Below are 17,708 nucleotides of genomic sequence, written 5' to 3'. Positions count from 1 at the left end.
TCAGCAGTAAGAGGCTATACAAAGCAAAATTAGCTGATATGTTTTATATTCACTGGGAAAGAAAAAGAGAGTTGAGTAGAAAAGAGTTGTTGGACAAAAGCTTGAGAGTCCCATCTTGAAGCAGCCTCAGATGTGTTCAAACTGGCCGTGAGCTCAACACCAGACAGAAAATGCCTTTTTTTTGGTCAGACTGAAAAGGACTTTCATTACCAGTCTCCCATTAGTGTTACATTTTGATGACAACACGCTATTTACCAGATTTTCTTCTCAGCCGATGTGGAGCAGAACCCTCTTTAGAGCCACAGAGTGCTTTCGGCTCCCCCTCGGGGCTGTAACAGAAGCCGGGAAGGTCTGCGAAGATAAGGACCAGCGTCAAGCAGAGTGAGGTGCTCTGGGACTTCTCCAAAATGGATGTGACTAGTTTAGATTTCTATGGATTTATTCTACTTCTTCAAACATGGACACGACCGCCTCCCATAATCGGTGTGGAATGTGTATCTCAGGGCTTTTTGTTGACATTGGGACTTTTAGGAGTCTGTTAGCTACTTAACTGCCCTCCCCCTCCCTCTCTCTCCAGCAGAAAAAGCTGTAAATCAGCTTTTCCTTTCCTAGAAAGTGAGTTCCCTTCATGCCCCTGTGAAAGTTGTCCTCTAGTGCAATGACTTTTTTTTATTGAGGCAGAGTCTCTTTCTGTCACCCGTCAGTCAGCCTAGCTCACACCAGCCTCAAACTCCTGGGCTCAAGAGAGCCTCCTGCCTCAGCCCCGAGTAGCTGGGACTGCAGGCGTGTGCCCCCACACCCATCTAATTTGTCTATTTTTAGTAGAAATGAGGTCTCGCTCTTACTCAGGTTGGTCTTGAACTCCCGAGCTCAAGTGATCCTCCTGCCTTGGCCTCCCAAAGTGCTAGGATTTCAGGCATGAGCCACCTTGCCCAGCCTGCAATGACTCTTAATATTTTTCTAGATGTTGCTCCTTTGAACATTTGAGGAAAGCTGTAGATTCTCTTACCAGAAAAGACATTTTAATTAAACTTCACTGGGTTGTGTTTTTCCGCCCCACCTAAGGGGAACATGGGATTAAGACGCTCTGGTCTAATTACAAGGTACTGCAGCATGTTCAATGATCATCTTTATCCTGAAGTGTAAGGGCAATTTTAGGACACAGATATAAACCAGTGTTCCTCAAATTAGGGGTAAGGCTCTTCAAGGATGTCTTAATCTCAGAGTTCTGAGGATCGTAAAGACCATGTGCACATCTCCAATGCCAGGAGAAGGTTACACAGTGAGGTCGCTTGGTTCGATGGACTGGCCTAACCTGCTCACATTCAGCCAAGTTCAAACCCTGGGCTGGGCAAATAAGGTCTTCGCCTCAGGCTTGGGCTGTTCCGGCCTAGGCCTATGGCACCAATTAGTGGCTTAAGATAATTCTGGGCACTCTAGAATCTTACTGGTTTCTAAGCACTATCCCAGGGCCTGGGAACAAACAAAATAAAATCATGCTGTTGCACGGAGCCGGCCACAGTAAATAGCTGACTGCTGACTTCTCCACACCCCGTGCTCGGTCTTTCCCAATTTGCACACACGCAGCCATGCCCTCACCTGCTCTTCAGGGTGCTCTTAAAAAAAAAAACTTAAGGCGATTTCTACTGAGTAAAGTGTGGGGATTTGGAGCGCACAGCCTAGCACTGTGGCAGGGAGTGCCACATGTCACTTCTCAGGTCTGCTCTGGGTACAAAGTAGGGAACCACAGCTACGACAGTGGGGACAACTGACGCTCCTGCTCCTACTCTGCTGATGCTTCTTTTTCCCCTAGAGAGTTAATGGAGGGTGAGGGAGCTGATAGCTGCACTTGAGGGAAGATGATGCAAAAGTGAGGTGTTTCAGGCTGGGTGCAGTGGCTCATGCCTGTAATCCCAGCACTTTGGGAGGCCCAGGTAGGAGGATCGCTTGAGCCCAGGAGTTCAAGACCAGCCTGGGCAACATAGTGAGACTTCATCTTTACAAAAAATTTAAAAAGTTAGCCAAGAGTGGTAACACGCGCCTGTAGCCTCTTGGGAGGCTGAGAGGCAGGAGGATCTCTTGAGCCCAGGAGTTTGAGGCTGCAGTGAGCTAGGATTGCATCACTGCACTCCAGCCTGGGTGACAGAGAGACCCTAACTCTCTCTCTCACGCACACACACACACACACACACACACACACAAGTAAGTAGTAAGGTGTTTTGAAAGGTTAAAGTAAAAGTGTTTTAAGTACATGTTTCTGCCAGACCTGGTGTGAGTGTTGAAAGTCATTGTTTTCTTTTTATTTTATTTAATCTGAGAAATAACAAAGATGTGATAAGTGCTTGTGAGCAAGGTCTAAGGACCTGATATATTTATTCTCTACCTGCTTTTATAAGCCTAGAAATACTCTCACATATGTGGGATGGTTGTGTTTCAGAATTTTCTACTACATAAGGAAAACCAATAACTATCAAGTTATCAAATCTTGCAGATGATTAACATGGACATTTTAGAGGATGGGATGAAGTGGGAAATGCACTGTGTGGCCCTGTTTTTGGGTGGTTGCAGGGAGAGCTGACCCCGGAGGCATAACTGACATCGGTAGTAGATGCAGAAACCTGGACAGTGGCCAGCCATCAGTGACTCACAGATAACCCAGGGAGAATCAATTCAGAAACAAGTCGCTTTGCTAAGCAGGGATCACACCGTCTGCCCTATTTGTTAAAACAGTGAGTAGAGATGCCATTTTCTTATAATTGACATTTTTATAAACTTTAAGATAGAAAACGTGATAGATACAAGGAGATAATGACATTTCAAATTGTGCTAAGGAAACAGAACTTACGAATGGCATCCATTTCAAGGATTGCTTGCTTGGCCTGTAAGAGAGAAAGCGTAGCTATGATTGAAATTATTATTATTTTTTTCTGTTTAAACACCCAATCCTAACACAGATCTTATCTCGCCAGAACAAATGGATTTTAAAAAGCTTTTAGAAACTTGCTATTTCTTTTAGGCATTAACACACAGTTCAGGGGATTCAAACAGATGGGCACCCTCATGCGGGCAGGAGATGCTATACAACCGATGCGCAGAGCTGAGACTGCAGCCCCAGCCCACAAAGGGAGGGACAGGGGAGGTTGGTTCCTAAAGCCGGCTGGTCATCAGCGTCCACTGGGCAGCTTATGAAAACAGAATGCAGCTTCCTGCCACCCAGCCCTGACTACTGAACCAAAAGCTCAAAGCTAGAACCTGGTCTCTGTATCACCAGCCCTCCCTGTGACACTGGGGACCTTCTAATTATTTTGAGTTGATTGTAAAATGGCTGCTGGAAGTTTCCTCTCACTGCTTTCCCCCTTCCGAATGCTATGCGATTATCATCACATATCTCTGCCTGTTCCCTCAGCACCCCCATACCTCTCATCTGTTCTGTGTGCCCCAGAATCTCCCAGAGGGGCTGGCGGGGGTGGGGCTTAACTAGGTGGGCGACCTCCCACCTCCCAACGTGCTTCCTCAGCTGCAGGACAGGATAACAGGGCCTCCCTTTCAGAGTGGTTATTAGGATGCCGTGGTGGGTTCAACCAGGAACTCCCTCCCACCCTCCTGGGAGCCCGTGCCTGATAAACCATGACTTTTCTTTCTCTACACTCATTTCTCCCCACTCCGACACGACACCACCCCCACCTTCTGAAGTTTAATGATTTGGGGCTTCTTTGTGTTGTTATTATTACCATATGTTACTGATGTTTAGGGGAATATGAAGAGGTAAGTGAATTACCCTAACATGAATCATTTTGGCTAAGGATTCAAAGAAGATAAAAAATTAGTTTAGGTAGCTTTTCTTGTTTCTTTAATGTCATCTTCAAGGGTAGGATAACTTACCCAACAAATGTGATGCTAAAAGTAACTTTAAAAATAATTTTACTCATTTTTCTATAATCTGTGACATCACAGTAAAAATATTCAGGCCAAGTGGCAACCATATTTTGTTAAAAAAAAAAAAAAAAAGGAGGGGGAGGAAATTTCAACCCAGTCACCTTAATTTTGAGAAAACAAATGCTTAGAATTTTGTAACACTGATATTTCTATTGCACATTTGGAGTTTATTACTAGCTATAATTAATTTCAAACACAAATGCTAGCTCAATTTCCTGGAAGTGTACTGACAGAACCACACTAATATATGAAATGAAATAAACCAACCTTTACCTTTATTCTCAATTAATTTGGACAAGAGTTCAGTTTATATACTACATATAAGAATGTGCAACATGGCTATTTCTAAGATGTTCCCTTCCTGGTATCTATAAACCTAACTTCAAGAACCCAGTACTCTTTTCCTAAGTCTTGATGTTAATTTCAAAAAGTACTATTCCTAGATTTTCCACTAGGTGTCAGCCAAGGACCATCCTCGAATTAAAGGACTGAGTCACTTGAGAGGAACTGATGAATTTCCCACAGTTTTGTTGACATTATTAGACCGGTTTAAAATTTCCTGTTATGTATTCATTTTATTTCATATTAATAAGTATATTTTGAATAAGACTTGTCTCATAACTTGTTTTGCTGAGGGTGAAATAATAATATAAAGTACTTAGCACAGTGTATATATGCTCAATAAGTTGTAGTGGAAAAAAAATCTTTCGATTCTAAAAGGATCAGCAAATTGGGCAAGAAGTACAATTCTATACTGACTGTATTAACATTTGAGTCCATAAAAGGAAAACTGCCTGGCATACGCACAGCTGGTGTGGGAGAAAGAGGACAGGTATGTGAACTAGTCTCATTTTGTAATGGTTTTGAAATTGCCCTTGAGAATCTATTTGGCAATTTTGATTTTCCCAGTAGACAGGTAAACAACAGTAGGCAGGGCGCATCAAAGCCACCTCACCATTGCTCAGAAGGGCATTCTGAGGCACGAGGCCAGCAACCAGATGACTAGCCACGAAGACGATGCAGCAGCAGCCTCTCTGCATGAGCTCCCCTGCACCTCACAACACCCCGACAAAATGAAACTAAGGCTCAAGTCAAAGTATACACCTGTGCACATTCATTTCCAGAGTACAAAATCACTGCCGGCAGCCCTGAGAGCAAGTTTCAAATGCTTTTCAAAATATACAGAGAGCAAAACAGACTCTCTCCTTTCTCAGAAATCCCAGCCCTCCTTATTTGCCACCCAGTTCTACTCTCATGATGCTCATCCCATTTTCTGCATCTCTCTCCTCCCAGCCCCATTTGGACCATGGCGCCACACATGGATAATCTGCTCACCACCCTCATCCCAGTTCCTTGACCACTTTATCTCTGATGACCTTTTCCTCCACTCCAGGACAGCAACTCGGAGTCAGAGCCACCCCCAGAGCCCAATCACACCCAGAACTGTCCATCTCTGACTCAGGACGCCAAATGTTTCTCCTCCAGCAGATTTCTGCATTCCCATCTCACCAGCATTTTTTTTTTTTTTTAAGAATTTGTATCCTGCTGTTGTTAGGTAGAATATTTTTCTTTCTTTTTCTTTTTGAGACTCACTCTGTTGCCCAGGCTAGAGGTCCATGGCATCAGCCTAGCTCACAGCAACCTCAAACTCATTCCTGCCTCAGCCTCCAAGTAGCTGGGACTATAGGCGTGCAACACCACACCCGGCTAATTTTTTCTATTTTTAGTAGAGACACGATCTGTGGTCTCACTCTTCTCAGGCTGGTCTTGAACTCCTGAGCTCAAGGGATCCTCCCACCTTGTCCTCCCAGAGTGCTAGGATTACAGCCATGGGCCACTGCGCCTGGCCCATCTCACCAGCTTTAACTCCTGCTAAACCAGTTCTCTGACTACAACACCAGCAATCCTCAACCCAAGCCTAGTTCCCCAGTTGGCTTCTGTTATCCACTCAGCCTGGGAATCCTGCTCAATTGCTGCAAGTGAGTGCTCATCAGCCCCCTCCCACCCCTGCCCTGCTGCTCCCACGCTGCAGGAACCTGCATGTGCTGTGGTTCCTCACCCCTAGTTCCCAAGGTGCTAAGCAGATTTTGAAATGATGTCATCACATAGCTTCATGGAGGCCAGCTTCAGTTGGGTCACTGGTGCCTTTTACAAATTATTTTAGTCATCTCTAGTGACTAGTCCCATTTTTTTAAAGCAATTGTTTGGAACCTTTCCATCCCCCTTGGTACCCAACCCCTTCTCTCTCCACTCACCTGGCAGATGACTTCATCACCTGCATCAGTGAAATCAAACCCTTCATCTTCCCTCAGGTGCACCTCAAGGTTCCTCTGCCTTCTCTTTTCTCCCATCCTTTTCCTCCCCCGGCCCAGGGAAGATTTTCCAGCCCTTCCCAAGACTAGCTCCAATTCCTGTGCCTTTGACCCTCTTCCCTCCCACCTCCCAGGTGTTGTTCCAACAAGCGCCCCTCCTCGCCTGCTCCCCTGGCTCCCGCCCCGCAGCCCATGGACTCAGTATTCCTCACCTGCACAAGAAGTCTTGCTTTGATCTTGCCTCTCCCTACCTAAATTACCACCTTTTTTTTTTTTTTTTACAAAGTTCAGAAAAGACAAAAGTCCACACCCAGCCTGCTCCTTCTTATTCCCTACTTTGTCTTCAATCCTCTGTAATTTTGACCTTATCTCTTAGTTGCTGAATCTAAAATCTACTTTTCTGTTTGAATCTTTTCTGATCTCTGCAGCATCTGAGGCTGTCTCTCCACTCCCTGGTCCCGAGATTCCTTCCTTTGCCAGCACAATGGTCCCCTGCCTGCCTGCTTGGCTGCACCTTCTCTGCCTGTTCTCCCGCTGTCAGCCCCTTGCAGGTCCCTGACGTGCTGGGATCCCCAGCGGGTCTTCTTTCCTTTGTACATCTCTGTGGGCCACCCTGTCAAGTCTTAGGGCTTCAGTGACTGCCTCTTGTGAGGGAGTCTCCCAATCCTTGGCTTCCAGAGACCTGAATTTCCACCTGCACTGACCTGTCTGGCACAGGTAAAGAGTGGGAGCAGCTCTTCCTCCCCTCCTCCTCCTCCTCCGCACCTAACTGGCTCCTCCCCTCTGCAGCCTAGCTCGGGGCTCAGAACCCCACACTCTTGCTCCAGCTCCTGACTCATCCTTGATGCCTGTCCTCTCTGCCTCAGTGGCGTGTAGCCCCCTCTGTGGCTGTGGCTGCACGATGGTGCTCCTTATCTCTTTTCTGGACTATGGTGGTGGATTACTAATTCTCCTTCTGCCTCTGCTCTCACTCCTGTAACTTGTCTCACTGCCCCCAAAGTTGTACTCTCAGAACACAGGGCTGCGCCATCTCCCCTTCCTTCAAAACCTCCAGGAGTCTCCCAAGGTTGGTACAGTCCACACTCCCAGTGTGTGTGTGTCCACAGCCCTCCGGGTCCGGCCCCATCTCCTGCCCCGTCCCCCGGGGAAGGTGGCCCTCCAGTCCAGGCACCACCTGAGTGCCGTGAACACAGGGTGCCCATCGTTCCCCTCTGTGCTTACGTGGCCTCTCGGCCTGGCTTCCCTTTCCCCTGCTTAACAAAAGCATTCCTCATCCTTCCAGACTGAGGCAAAGGTGTTTTCCCTCCTCTCCCACACTCAACACTTTGTCCCTCCACAACACCTGCTCACACCTGCTGTCCCCTCATGGTCGGCAGACAGTTAATGGCTTGTGGGGCTCCCTCACCCCTAAATCCCTCTTGGTCTGTGTCCCGTCTCCCAGGCTTTCCCGCGGAGCCTAGCACAGCTCCGGTCACCGCAGGTGCTTAGCGCACCTCTGAACAATTCTTTTTTTTTTTTTTTTTTAACGGGTGGGGGTAACAGGTCCCGAGAAAGGGACCCAGGCGAGCCTCACAGTCCCACGAGTGGAACCAGAGAAGCCGCCTGAACGATTCTCACAGCTCCACTTTCTATGAGTTCCCTGGAAGTTTTCTTATAGTCTTTTCCTTATTTTTTCAAGTCCCAAAAGGAAAGGCACCACCACCTCCAGAGCCCGCCACGCGCGTGCATCTTTCCAATATAAACAGCTGCTTTAAAGGATCCCTACACACCCTCTCCCTGAATTTTCTTTATTTTGAAGGGAAACGTTTAGTCCCACAGGGACGCCTTGCAGGGACTGGAATTCCGTTTACCGACGCGGGCGTCTTACCTTCGCCGGGATCTTCGCTGCGTGGTTCTCCAGGATCAGCCTCTTCAGGTGCAGGACCCAGAGGCGCTTGTCTTGCTGGGACTTGGCCTACCAGGGACAGAGTCGCACAGTCAGACAACTCAGGGCTCCACCCCGCACACACCCTCCGATAAGGCGGGAGAACGCGCCATGCGGCCAGAAAGCTCTGGAAAGGCCTGCTGGCTCAGGGCACTCACGGTTCACAAAGCGGGGAAGGCTCGGAAGGAGGCCAGGGCCCCGCCGTTACCTGAACCGTGTGCTGCAGCTTGGGGTTCTTGTAGTGGAAGACGCTGAAGCTGAGCGGCTCCTTCGGGATCACCTCCACCAGCATGAGGTTGCCGCACTGGAGCGGAGAGAGCGGACCGGGTGAGGCGCGCTCGGGGCCCGACGGAACCAGCCAGCGTCCTCGCCTGCCACCCACCGGCCTTCGGACCTACCAGGATGTGGGCTTTGTATGTAAACGTGTCGTCTCTCTTCTTTGTGATGAGGAGCAGCTTGTCAAACAGGAAGAGCGTCCGCTCGTTCTTGGCTCGCTGGATGCGGAAGGTGCCCTCGAGCACCAGTTCCCCGTAGCTGGTCAGGTCTGGCCCCTTCCAGTTAGTGAGCAGACTCTGTATCTCCTGGGAAAGGGAGCGGGCCACGGGACTCAACAGGACACGGAAGCAAGGCACAAGGACCTGGTGGCCCATCTGTGGAGTCTCACGAACGGTGACTAATGGTCCACAACAGGGTCTGATGGCCTACTTGGTATCTAATGGTCTACGACATAAATCTGCGTTTATGAGTGGTGTCTCTTAGGGTTGACGGAAATGAATCAAGCTGCTAGTTGATAAGTTGCCAACTACTTATTTCTATCATCTAATAATCCCTGTGCTGTGGCTGGCAGCAGCAGGTACATCTTTCAAAAGCTAGGTCAGGCCCCCCACAAACCGGTTTGGGACCTTCTGACACAGGCTTCCTTCTCTTGACTTTCTCACCCCCTCTTCTCTGGTTGAAAACCTTCAGAGCTGTTGACTTGAAAACTTTCTTCCAGATACTGAGGTCTATATTGCATATAAGTAGCTCAAAACTAGAGCCTGTGTAAAATTACCCAAGAGACACTTTCTCAGAATTTTCCTGATTTTAAATTCGTTTATTTGGGGGAAAGGAAATGAACCTTTCTTTGCCCCTAACTTATGTTTTAGTGTTTTAACAGAACTTGATAAATATAGATTGATAACATGACTGACGACTGACATTTCTTTGGGATTCACCATACATCACTATCAGCATTTTTTGCTAGGTGCAGTGGCACATAGTCCCAGCTACTTGGGAGGCTGAGAATCACTCGAGCCCAGGAGTCTTAGGCCAGCCTGAGCAACATAGTGAGAACCCGTCATGGGGGGAAGAAAAAAAAAATCATCATTTTTAAAGGAAGCCTTTTAAAAATTATTTTGAAAAGTAGAAATATTCACAAGCACCATTTAATTAAGGAACCTATATGATAGTCAGAAACTTCACTGGTTGAAAATAGAAATGGGTAGAAATAGAGATAAGTTTGAACCCCAGTCTGATTTAGCAGTGACTTGAGAATGCCAAGTAGATTCATATGAAAAACCAGCCCTTTAGCCATTTCCAGATACAGTAGTCACCCCCACCCTGCTGCCCCTTATCTGCAGGGGATACATTCCAAGATCCCCCGTGGATGCCCAAAACCATACATAGCACCAAACCCTATTATACTATGCCTTTTTGTATACATACATACTTATGATAAAATTTAATTTATAAATTAGGCACAGTAAGAGATTAATAATAACTAATAATAAAATAGAACAATTATAACAATATGCCAGCATCACTACTCTTGCATTATGGGGCCATTATTCATTAAAATAAGGTTGACTTGAACATAAGCACTGTGATACCTCAACAGTTGATCTAAAAACCAAGCTGGTGGGGTGGGGAGACAGAAAAAAATAAATAAAAACGAAGCTGGCTACTAAGTTGACAGCTGTAGACAGCATGGATACACTGGTTCATGTCCCGGGTGGGAGGGAGAAGGACAGCATGAGATTTCATCACAATACTCAGAATGGCGTGCAATTTAAAACTTATGAACTGTTTATTTCTAGAATTTTCCATTTATTATTTTTGGACTTTGGTTGACCATAGGTGACTGAAACTATAGAAAGTGAAGCTGCAGATAAGAGGAGATGACTGTATGGCAATAGATGTCAACATTATGTTTGCAAAATGCTCGAATGATAAAGTGTTAAACTTTTTGTTACTGCTGCAAAAAATAAAAGTGGTCTGGAAGATTAGAATGTCATCTTCCTCCAAGTTTTGATAGTCAATGGTATCACACCATGCTCTGGCTGCCTATACCTGAAACCTAGTATTTATTCTGACTTTTGAGCCAAATAATGTATCTTTTTTCCAGAGATAGGCTTGGCTGCTCTGCATAGCATGCAGTCACTGTGGGCTTTTCTGTCTCACTTTAGGGACACTCAGGAGCCTGGAACTGACCTCTGGGCCCATGCAGCATTTTGTTTTGTTTTTAATAGTATATCTTTTGAGGTGCCTAGGACATGATCACTGGCCCAGAATCTATCAAAAGTTCCCAAGCAGTCTGGGAGGCCAAGGTGGGAGGATTGCTTGAGCTCAGGAGTTCAAGATCAGCCTGAGCAAGAGCAAGACCCATCTCTACTAAAAATAGAAGAATTAGCCAAGCGTGGTGGCACCTGTAGTCCCAGCTGCTTGGGAGGCTGAGGCAGGAGGATCACTTGAGCCCAGGAGTTGGAGGTTGCAGTGAGCTGTGATGATGCCACAGCACTCCAGCCTGGATGACAGAGTGAGACTATCTTTCAAAAAAAAATAAATAAATAAAGTTTCCAAGGATTTAGGGCTCAAAATTTTAGTGCTGGATGGAACCTTAGCAAACTTCTTCTCTGTATTATTTGAAAAATGAGGAAACTAAAATGACGTGAAGTCATGTCCCAAGTGAGACTGCAAAGGAGCTGGTTCCAGCCTTCACTGCCCTTAGTCTGAAGTCCCTTGCCTATGGCCACATCTACACCATCTTGTGATTCTGCAGTAACCAGTGAGAGAGGAATACAGGCTGAAAAAAGCCTTCGAATGTCTTAGAGACTGTTTTTTTCAACAAGAATTACTAATTTATATTTAATAAAAGGCTTTGGGAGAGTCAAATTTTTAACTTGGGTCATCAAAGGGGCTGTGAGCAAACTATAGCTTAAAAGTGACAATGTAACTTTCTATTAAATAGCCGTACTAAACAATGATCAGTATTATTGGTGTTCTGACCTTTCTTGAATACTGAACGATACTGAACACCATGAGAAGTGCAATACTTGAGCCGCCTTAATATTTGATTTAGAAAAGGATAACAAGTCAGTGTACCAACACCACTGATGGGCACTGATGCCTCATAGGCTCACCTGTAACCGAACTGCGTGCTCGTGTTTCCGCTTCATGTCATTGATGTGCCAGGCTACTCGCTGCATCGTGTCTATGGCATCAAGCACCACGTCATAGCCTTCTGTGTCCTTATCAAGGTGATTTTCTATTTCCTTAAAAAAAAAAACTAGTTAATTTCCATTTTTTCTCATATAGCCAATGAAACAAATGGCACCTCTATGATTAGTTCCTTATGTTTTACTTTTGCTTATTTTATTTACATACTACCATCATTCCTTAAGATTTTGAGGCCAGAAATACCTGCAAAATAATGGTAAGATGGGAATAAAAACAGGGATAAGAAAAACAAAAGTAGGCCGGGTGCCGTGGCTCACGCCTGTAATCCTAGAACTCTGGGAGGCCGAGGCGGGCAGATTGTTTGAGCTCAGGAGTTCAAGACCAGCCTGAGCAAGAGCGAGACCCTGTCTTTACTAAAAATAGAAAGAAATTATATGGACAGCTAAAATATATACAGAAAATTAGCTGGGCATGGTGGCGCATGCCTGTAGTCCCAGCTACTTGGGAGGCTGAGGCAGAAGGATCACTTGAGCCCAGGAGTTTGAGGTTGCTGTGAGCTAGGCTGACACCACAGCACTCTAGCCTGAGCAACAGAGTGAGACTCTGTCTAAATAAATAAATAAATAAATCTACCCTTAAAAAAAAAAGAAAAACAAAAGTAGAATAGAATTCCAGGACAAAGAGGATCAAAGATGTACATGGCCCATTAAGTCTTACAGAGATATAGTTATTATAATAGATATGAGAATTGATATTATAAGCTATAGAGTTCTGAGCTTCCTGGTGGCCAATGTAACACAGTTCTTAGCAATATAGGTTTCACTCTTACAAGATAAAAAACATACTTTATTATTTTTTCTTCCACAGGGAACAAATGTTTCACACAGGACCTGTACATATCTGTTGAATCTGTTACGTATCTGTTAATATGTAACAGATTCAAAAATATGGTGGACATTATCTTCAAAAAAAATCTCTATAGCAAGTGCATATTCATGTAGTTAAGGTTTTAAAGCCCAAATGAAGTTCACTAAAGACAAGCCTTCAGTGTTGAAAGACCTCCCATGGTTCAAGTATTCAATTCTCTGACGGTCGGAAGTATGTTACATTAGCACTCATCTTAGCACTGGAGGTCCATAATCCCAGGGACAAGAGAGAGGGACATGATCTTTGTTCTACTTCTTCTGAGCACGTAAAATACCTGTCCCTAGACTCCTCGAAGATAGAGACTATTATACATAGTTCCTTTGTTTCTTTATCGTCTCCACAATGCCTAGCAAAGAGCTCTGTGGTCAATAAATGCTTATTAAATTGAAGCTACATCTCCTTAAAACCAACAACAGAGTCAGGCACCACGGCTCATGCCTGTAATCCTAGCACTTTGGGAGGTTGAGGCAGGAGGATCACTTGAGGCAAGGAATTCAAGACCAGCCTGGGCAACATAGCAAGACCCCGGCAGTGATGATGTGAACCTGTAGTCCCAGCTACTTGGGAGGCTGGTGTGGGAGGATCACTCAAGCTCAGGAGTTTGAGACCAGGCTGGGCAACATTCTATTATATTATAGTAACACTTCATAAATCTTTGTTTACCGAGTACTCAAGTTTTTTATCTAGCTAGAAATGGGAAAGGAAATTATATTTACTTTCCATATTCAGACTCAGCTGTTGAAAAGGCCCTGTGAAACCATACTAATGAAACTAATGACTCCCAGGGTAAGTTCAAGATCAATGGCAAATTAAAAAAAAATAATAATTCCTTCATTTAGCCTGAGAGGCAATTCTGTTCGTCAAACAGACTGAGAAGTACAGAGGCTATTCCTGGGGGGGAGGGGAGTTTCATGCATGGTATGCAACTGTGACATGATGTGAATGACAGAGGGAACACTCTAATCAACTGTAAGAGCAAAAAAGACTTCAAAGGCAACCAAAAGTCAGTTTTGGATTAATCCAAATACTGTTCTTCTCTTTTTTCTTCATTGCTAGCTCTTAACATAGAGGGTAAGGGCTGTTTTTCCTATTAATTAACTTTTTGTAAGGATCTTGACTTGTCTCACATGCTTCACTGAGATCGCAGACTTTTGATTGGTGGCCATCTCCTTGTCTAGAAGACCACATTAGGGATTACTGAGACACACTAGGCTTAGATGTCATATTAACAGGGTTCAACAGAGATTTGTCTTGGGACAGATATTATTTATTTAAGAATTATTTGGATGCAGCTAATTAATCCCACTAAATCCGAGAGGACATTAGGATCAATTTAAAAATTAAAGTAATATCTCTGATGTGGCTTCATAGGATATAAGAATCCCCAGAGATGAGCCACCCAGACAAAGAGACAAAGCTAAGGAATTTCTGGTAAAGCTGGACCGTCAAAATTCTTAAAATTTTAAATGTGTGTGAACTGAGCAAACCTGAAATGATGATGCAAGTTGGAAACCTGGAATCATTTAAGAAGAGAAACCTGTGAACTACAGGCATGTTGACAGAGAGGTGCTCAGGATTCGAATCCCTTTAAAAAATGGACTTTTAATGTATAAGCCACAGTGAATGTGGACAATTTATAGGATTTGGACCCGGTCCTGCCCCGGAGCCCCGTTCCGAATCAGTCTGCTATGCTACACTGTCTCTCTGCTGTCGAAAAGTGAGCGAGTCCTCCTTACAGAATGAAGATCACCTTGATAAAACCTTTTTCCATTTATATCAACTTCCTTAGAGGATAAGAAGTGAGAATTTGAGAGCTACGACTATCTTTGTTTCCAAAGCCTCCTTGAATTTTGTGAGAGTGGTGGAAAAGAATATAAAGATATCCCGGGGTGAGGCTGAGCCCGGCTGGGAGATCACTCACCACACTGCTCATCTGTCCTCGCCCTTTCAGCCCCTTTCTCTTTGCTCTCATACAAAAGCCAATCTATGACAAATAGCCCTTCCTGCCTCCCAGCTGCTTACTGAATTGGGGCTCATGGAAATAAAACAAAACATTAAACAGTCTGTTTTTCATTTAGAAGATAGCTCCCTGCTGAAACTGTCACTGCCCAGTGCGAGGCACTCCTAAGCCCGACCAGAATCAGAGCTAAAATTAATCTCTTTACTTGGCTGTTGTCAATGGGGCTCCAGGCCTAGAATATGAGTATCTCTAATTCCTCAAAGCAGATTAGTCACTTGTAAAATATGAGTGTGGAAAACATTTCCATATGTCCATAGCCTTTTCTGGTATTTTTTCTCCAAACTTAATATATACACAGAAAATCCCCATCGCCTGGCAAGTTCTCGAGCGCAGGCAGAAACTTACATGCAGAAGGAGATGATACTTGAGAATCCGCTGAACTGGTTTCAAGAGATAGGACCCCAGAGGCAACGAGAGTTTCAGAGTTTCCTGACGTTCCCTGAAGAATTTGGCCAGGATCTTGTTCCTCATGCACTCTGTGAGCACAGCCACTGATCTGCAAGAAGAGTAAATGTTTTTATCTAAATCACAATGCTTTTTTACACGGGTATTCAAGTTTTAAATGCCAGTTGTTAAGTGTAAATGCCCTAAAACGGGTAGGGTAGCCACAGACCTATAGCCAGACTAGCAGGCCTGTGGGCAGATTAGATAAAGCATCCCTCTGGGAGGGGGAGTTAGAAAAAGGTCCCGTGCCCAGTGAGAGTAGCTCCAAGGCTGCCCAGGTATTTGAGTGGGATTTCAGCCCCCACTATGCGGCGCTCACTTTGCATGTCTGTATTCAGTTTGCATGGGTTAGAGTATAAGGAGTAGGCACCTTTGTACTAAGAAAAAGGAGTTCCCTCTTGCCAGCAGGTTGAGCCCCCTGCCAGGGCATTTGTTACTCCCTCTGCTGGTCACTTTATATGATGCACAGACCACGTGACCTTATGTGGTGGCCCTCCTTGGAGACCTCTTCCCATGGTTAACTTCCCTTTGCGGATTTTTGAACAGATCTCCCTTTCCACCTCCAACTGGTTCTCCTTACTCCTAATACAGCTTCTGGAAAAGCTAGATGGCCTTACTCCTATGGAGTGTGCCTCAGTGCAGGGTATTCAAAACATGGGTGAGAATTTCTTCTCTACCCAGCTCCTCCCTCCCCCAACCCCAGGTAACTCATCTAGCCCCCAAACATCTTAAGGGAACGGTTGAAACAACGTTCGTGTCTTATACATAAAGCAAGCTAACAGGCTTGTACGGTCACACACACACACACACACACACACACACACACACACGTAAATTAAGATCTTATGGCTTCATAATGTAGAAGGAAGCAGGTGGAAATAATTTCAGTCCCTTTCTACCCAAGTGAGTAATATATTTCCAGGACTAATTGGAAAAAATCATATAGAGCCAAAGAACAACATAAGATTCCATGAAAGGAAGGTAAACAGAAGTCTCACACTTAAGCCATTAGAAACCTTTTTAGGCCCATCTGCTTTGAGAAATATCTGTTCAAACCGATTTCCTCCTTGAGTTGAGATTTCAAAATTTGGCTACATAAGGTAACCTGGGAACTTTTCTAAGGTTCTTTAGAATCAGAATCAGCCACTGTGTAGCTCTTTGGCCACCTGAAGGCTCGAGCTCTTGCTCAAGAATAAGGACCTGTGACAAACTGGGAGCACACTCGGCTCCCAGTTCCCAGAAGTCTGGGGCGTGGGCAGGCATCTGAGGACAATGACCTGACCAGGTTTGTGCCCCTCCCTGGGGGAGGGAGGGAGGTGGGGGTTTGTGTCTCTTCACAGGAAAGTCACTGGGGTGTGACTGGTATGAAGAAAGTGGACACCTGTCAAGGTGTGCTGACATTTAATATCACCAGCCTGGATCCAAAGGGGGAAGAAACATTGTCAGATGGGCCCAAACACCTGGCACTTGTGGTTTGTTAAGACAGGGGAAAAGCACTGTCGGGCCTCAGACAGCAAATTGATTGTAGAGGACGGGGCAAGAGAAAGTATTTCCCTATGAATCTGAAAAGCATACAATCGGGCAAGAACCGGACATGCCTTCTTCTTTCACTGAGAACACCTTTTGAGCACCTCTCTGCTAACATGTTTCTTCAAAGTCAGACTCAGAATAAAACAACAATAACAAAAAACCCTTGCTTCCTCCAGAAAATTATCCTTAACTATCCTCACTGGGACTGATTACTTCCTACTTTGGGTATCTTTAGCTTCTATTATATTACACATTACTGACTCTGTCCTATATTAATTCACATTTATTTAACACGCTAGTCCACTATTGCATTTAGTTGAGTTCTCACCCTCAAAAGAATATGAACTGCTTGAAGTCAAGAGATGTTTGTTCCTCTTTCCTGCCAATATAGATCAACCTTGCAACAGTGCTCCGTGAATGACAGGCTCTTAAAAATATTCTTGCACAAATGATTTTGCCTTTCCCTTGACTTGGAAGCAGCCTAGCATATCAAAAGACTGCATTTGTTTTGTACTCTTCTTTCTTAGTAAGTCAGAAAATCTTCTGAATTTGCAACTTTGGAATTCATATAGAGAAGTTATTTCTTCAAACGGTATATTGATAATTAAATTTACACAGACACAATCTCCTACACAAGCCCATTATTTTAGATTCTGATAATCAGTCTAGAACTTTGTGGATTCTTCAGAGTCTGAATGTTTTTTCCTTTCTTCAGGAAGAAATTTTGTGGAGGAATTGAGGGCTGATTCTGTGATTTCTCTGAATTCGGGTGTGGTGCAAGCTTGTTTTTGGCTTAAGGACCATGGGATTTAGTTGGGGCCTCCTACAATTTCCTGATAGCCTCATTATTGAGGTGGAAACAAATACTTTAGCAGGGAAAATTGCTTAAGTGAAACTGTAAATGATGGGTGAGTCTATAGATAAGGATCTATGGTAAATGCTCTAATATGCATGTGGGTTTTTTGTTATTTGCTTTTTTTTTCAGGGAAACCTGGGAGATGCATGGTTGGCCACCAACCAAATAAATCATCATGGCACAATATTCTGACCAACATTAAGAGGAGGAGACTAAAATCCTCCTGTGTCCTTTCTCCAAACTCCATAAAACTATATGGTTCATAAAACTTACATAGCAAACATAAAACATATTTTCTCCCCAGCTAGATTATATAAGCTCACT

The 17,708-nt window shown here is 44.6% G+C and overlaps 1 protein-coding gene across 2 annotated transcripts in view; it reads right to left on the bottom strand.

The window, feature by feature from the left end:
- Window positions 1-17,708, bottom strand: part of PLEKHG1 (pleckstrin homology and RhoGEF domain containing G1) — a 196,114-nt gene that overhangs the window by 16,839 nt on the left and 161,567 nt on the right. For both annotated transcript variants that reach the window (XM_045544568.1, XM_045544567.1), the window contains exons 6-12: window positions 14,900-15,050; window positions 11,571-11,702; window positions 8,571-8,753; window positions 8,381-8,476; window positions 8,116-8,202; window positions 2,846-2,879; window positions 256-351 (exon numbers count right to left, since the gene is read on the bottom strand). In XM_045544568.1, the coding sequence (XP_045400524.1) occupies window positions 256-351; window positions 2,846-2,879; window positions 8,116-8,202; window positions 8,381-8,476; window positions 8,571-8,753; window positions 11,571-11,702; window positions 14,900-15,050 (779 nt within the window). The remainder of the gene's footprint in view (window positions 1-255; window positions 352-2,845; window positions 2,880-8,115; window positions 8,203-8,380; window positions 8,477-8,570; window positions 8,754-11,570; window positions 11,703-14,899; window positions 15,051-17,708) is intronic.

The sequence above is a fragment of the Lemur catta genome, chromosome 2, assembly GCF_020740605.2.
Source record: "Lemur catta isolate mLemCat1 chromosome 2, mLemCat1.pri, whole genome shotgun sequence".
In the NCBI taxonomy this organism is placed as follows: Eukaryota; Metazoa; Chordata; class Mammalia; order Primates; family Lemuridae; genus Lemur; species Lemur catta.
The sequence above is the reverse complement of the archived record's forward strand: the minus strand, read 5'-3'. Positions and strand labels throughout refer to the sequence as shown.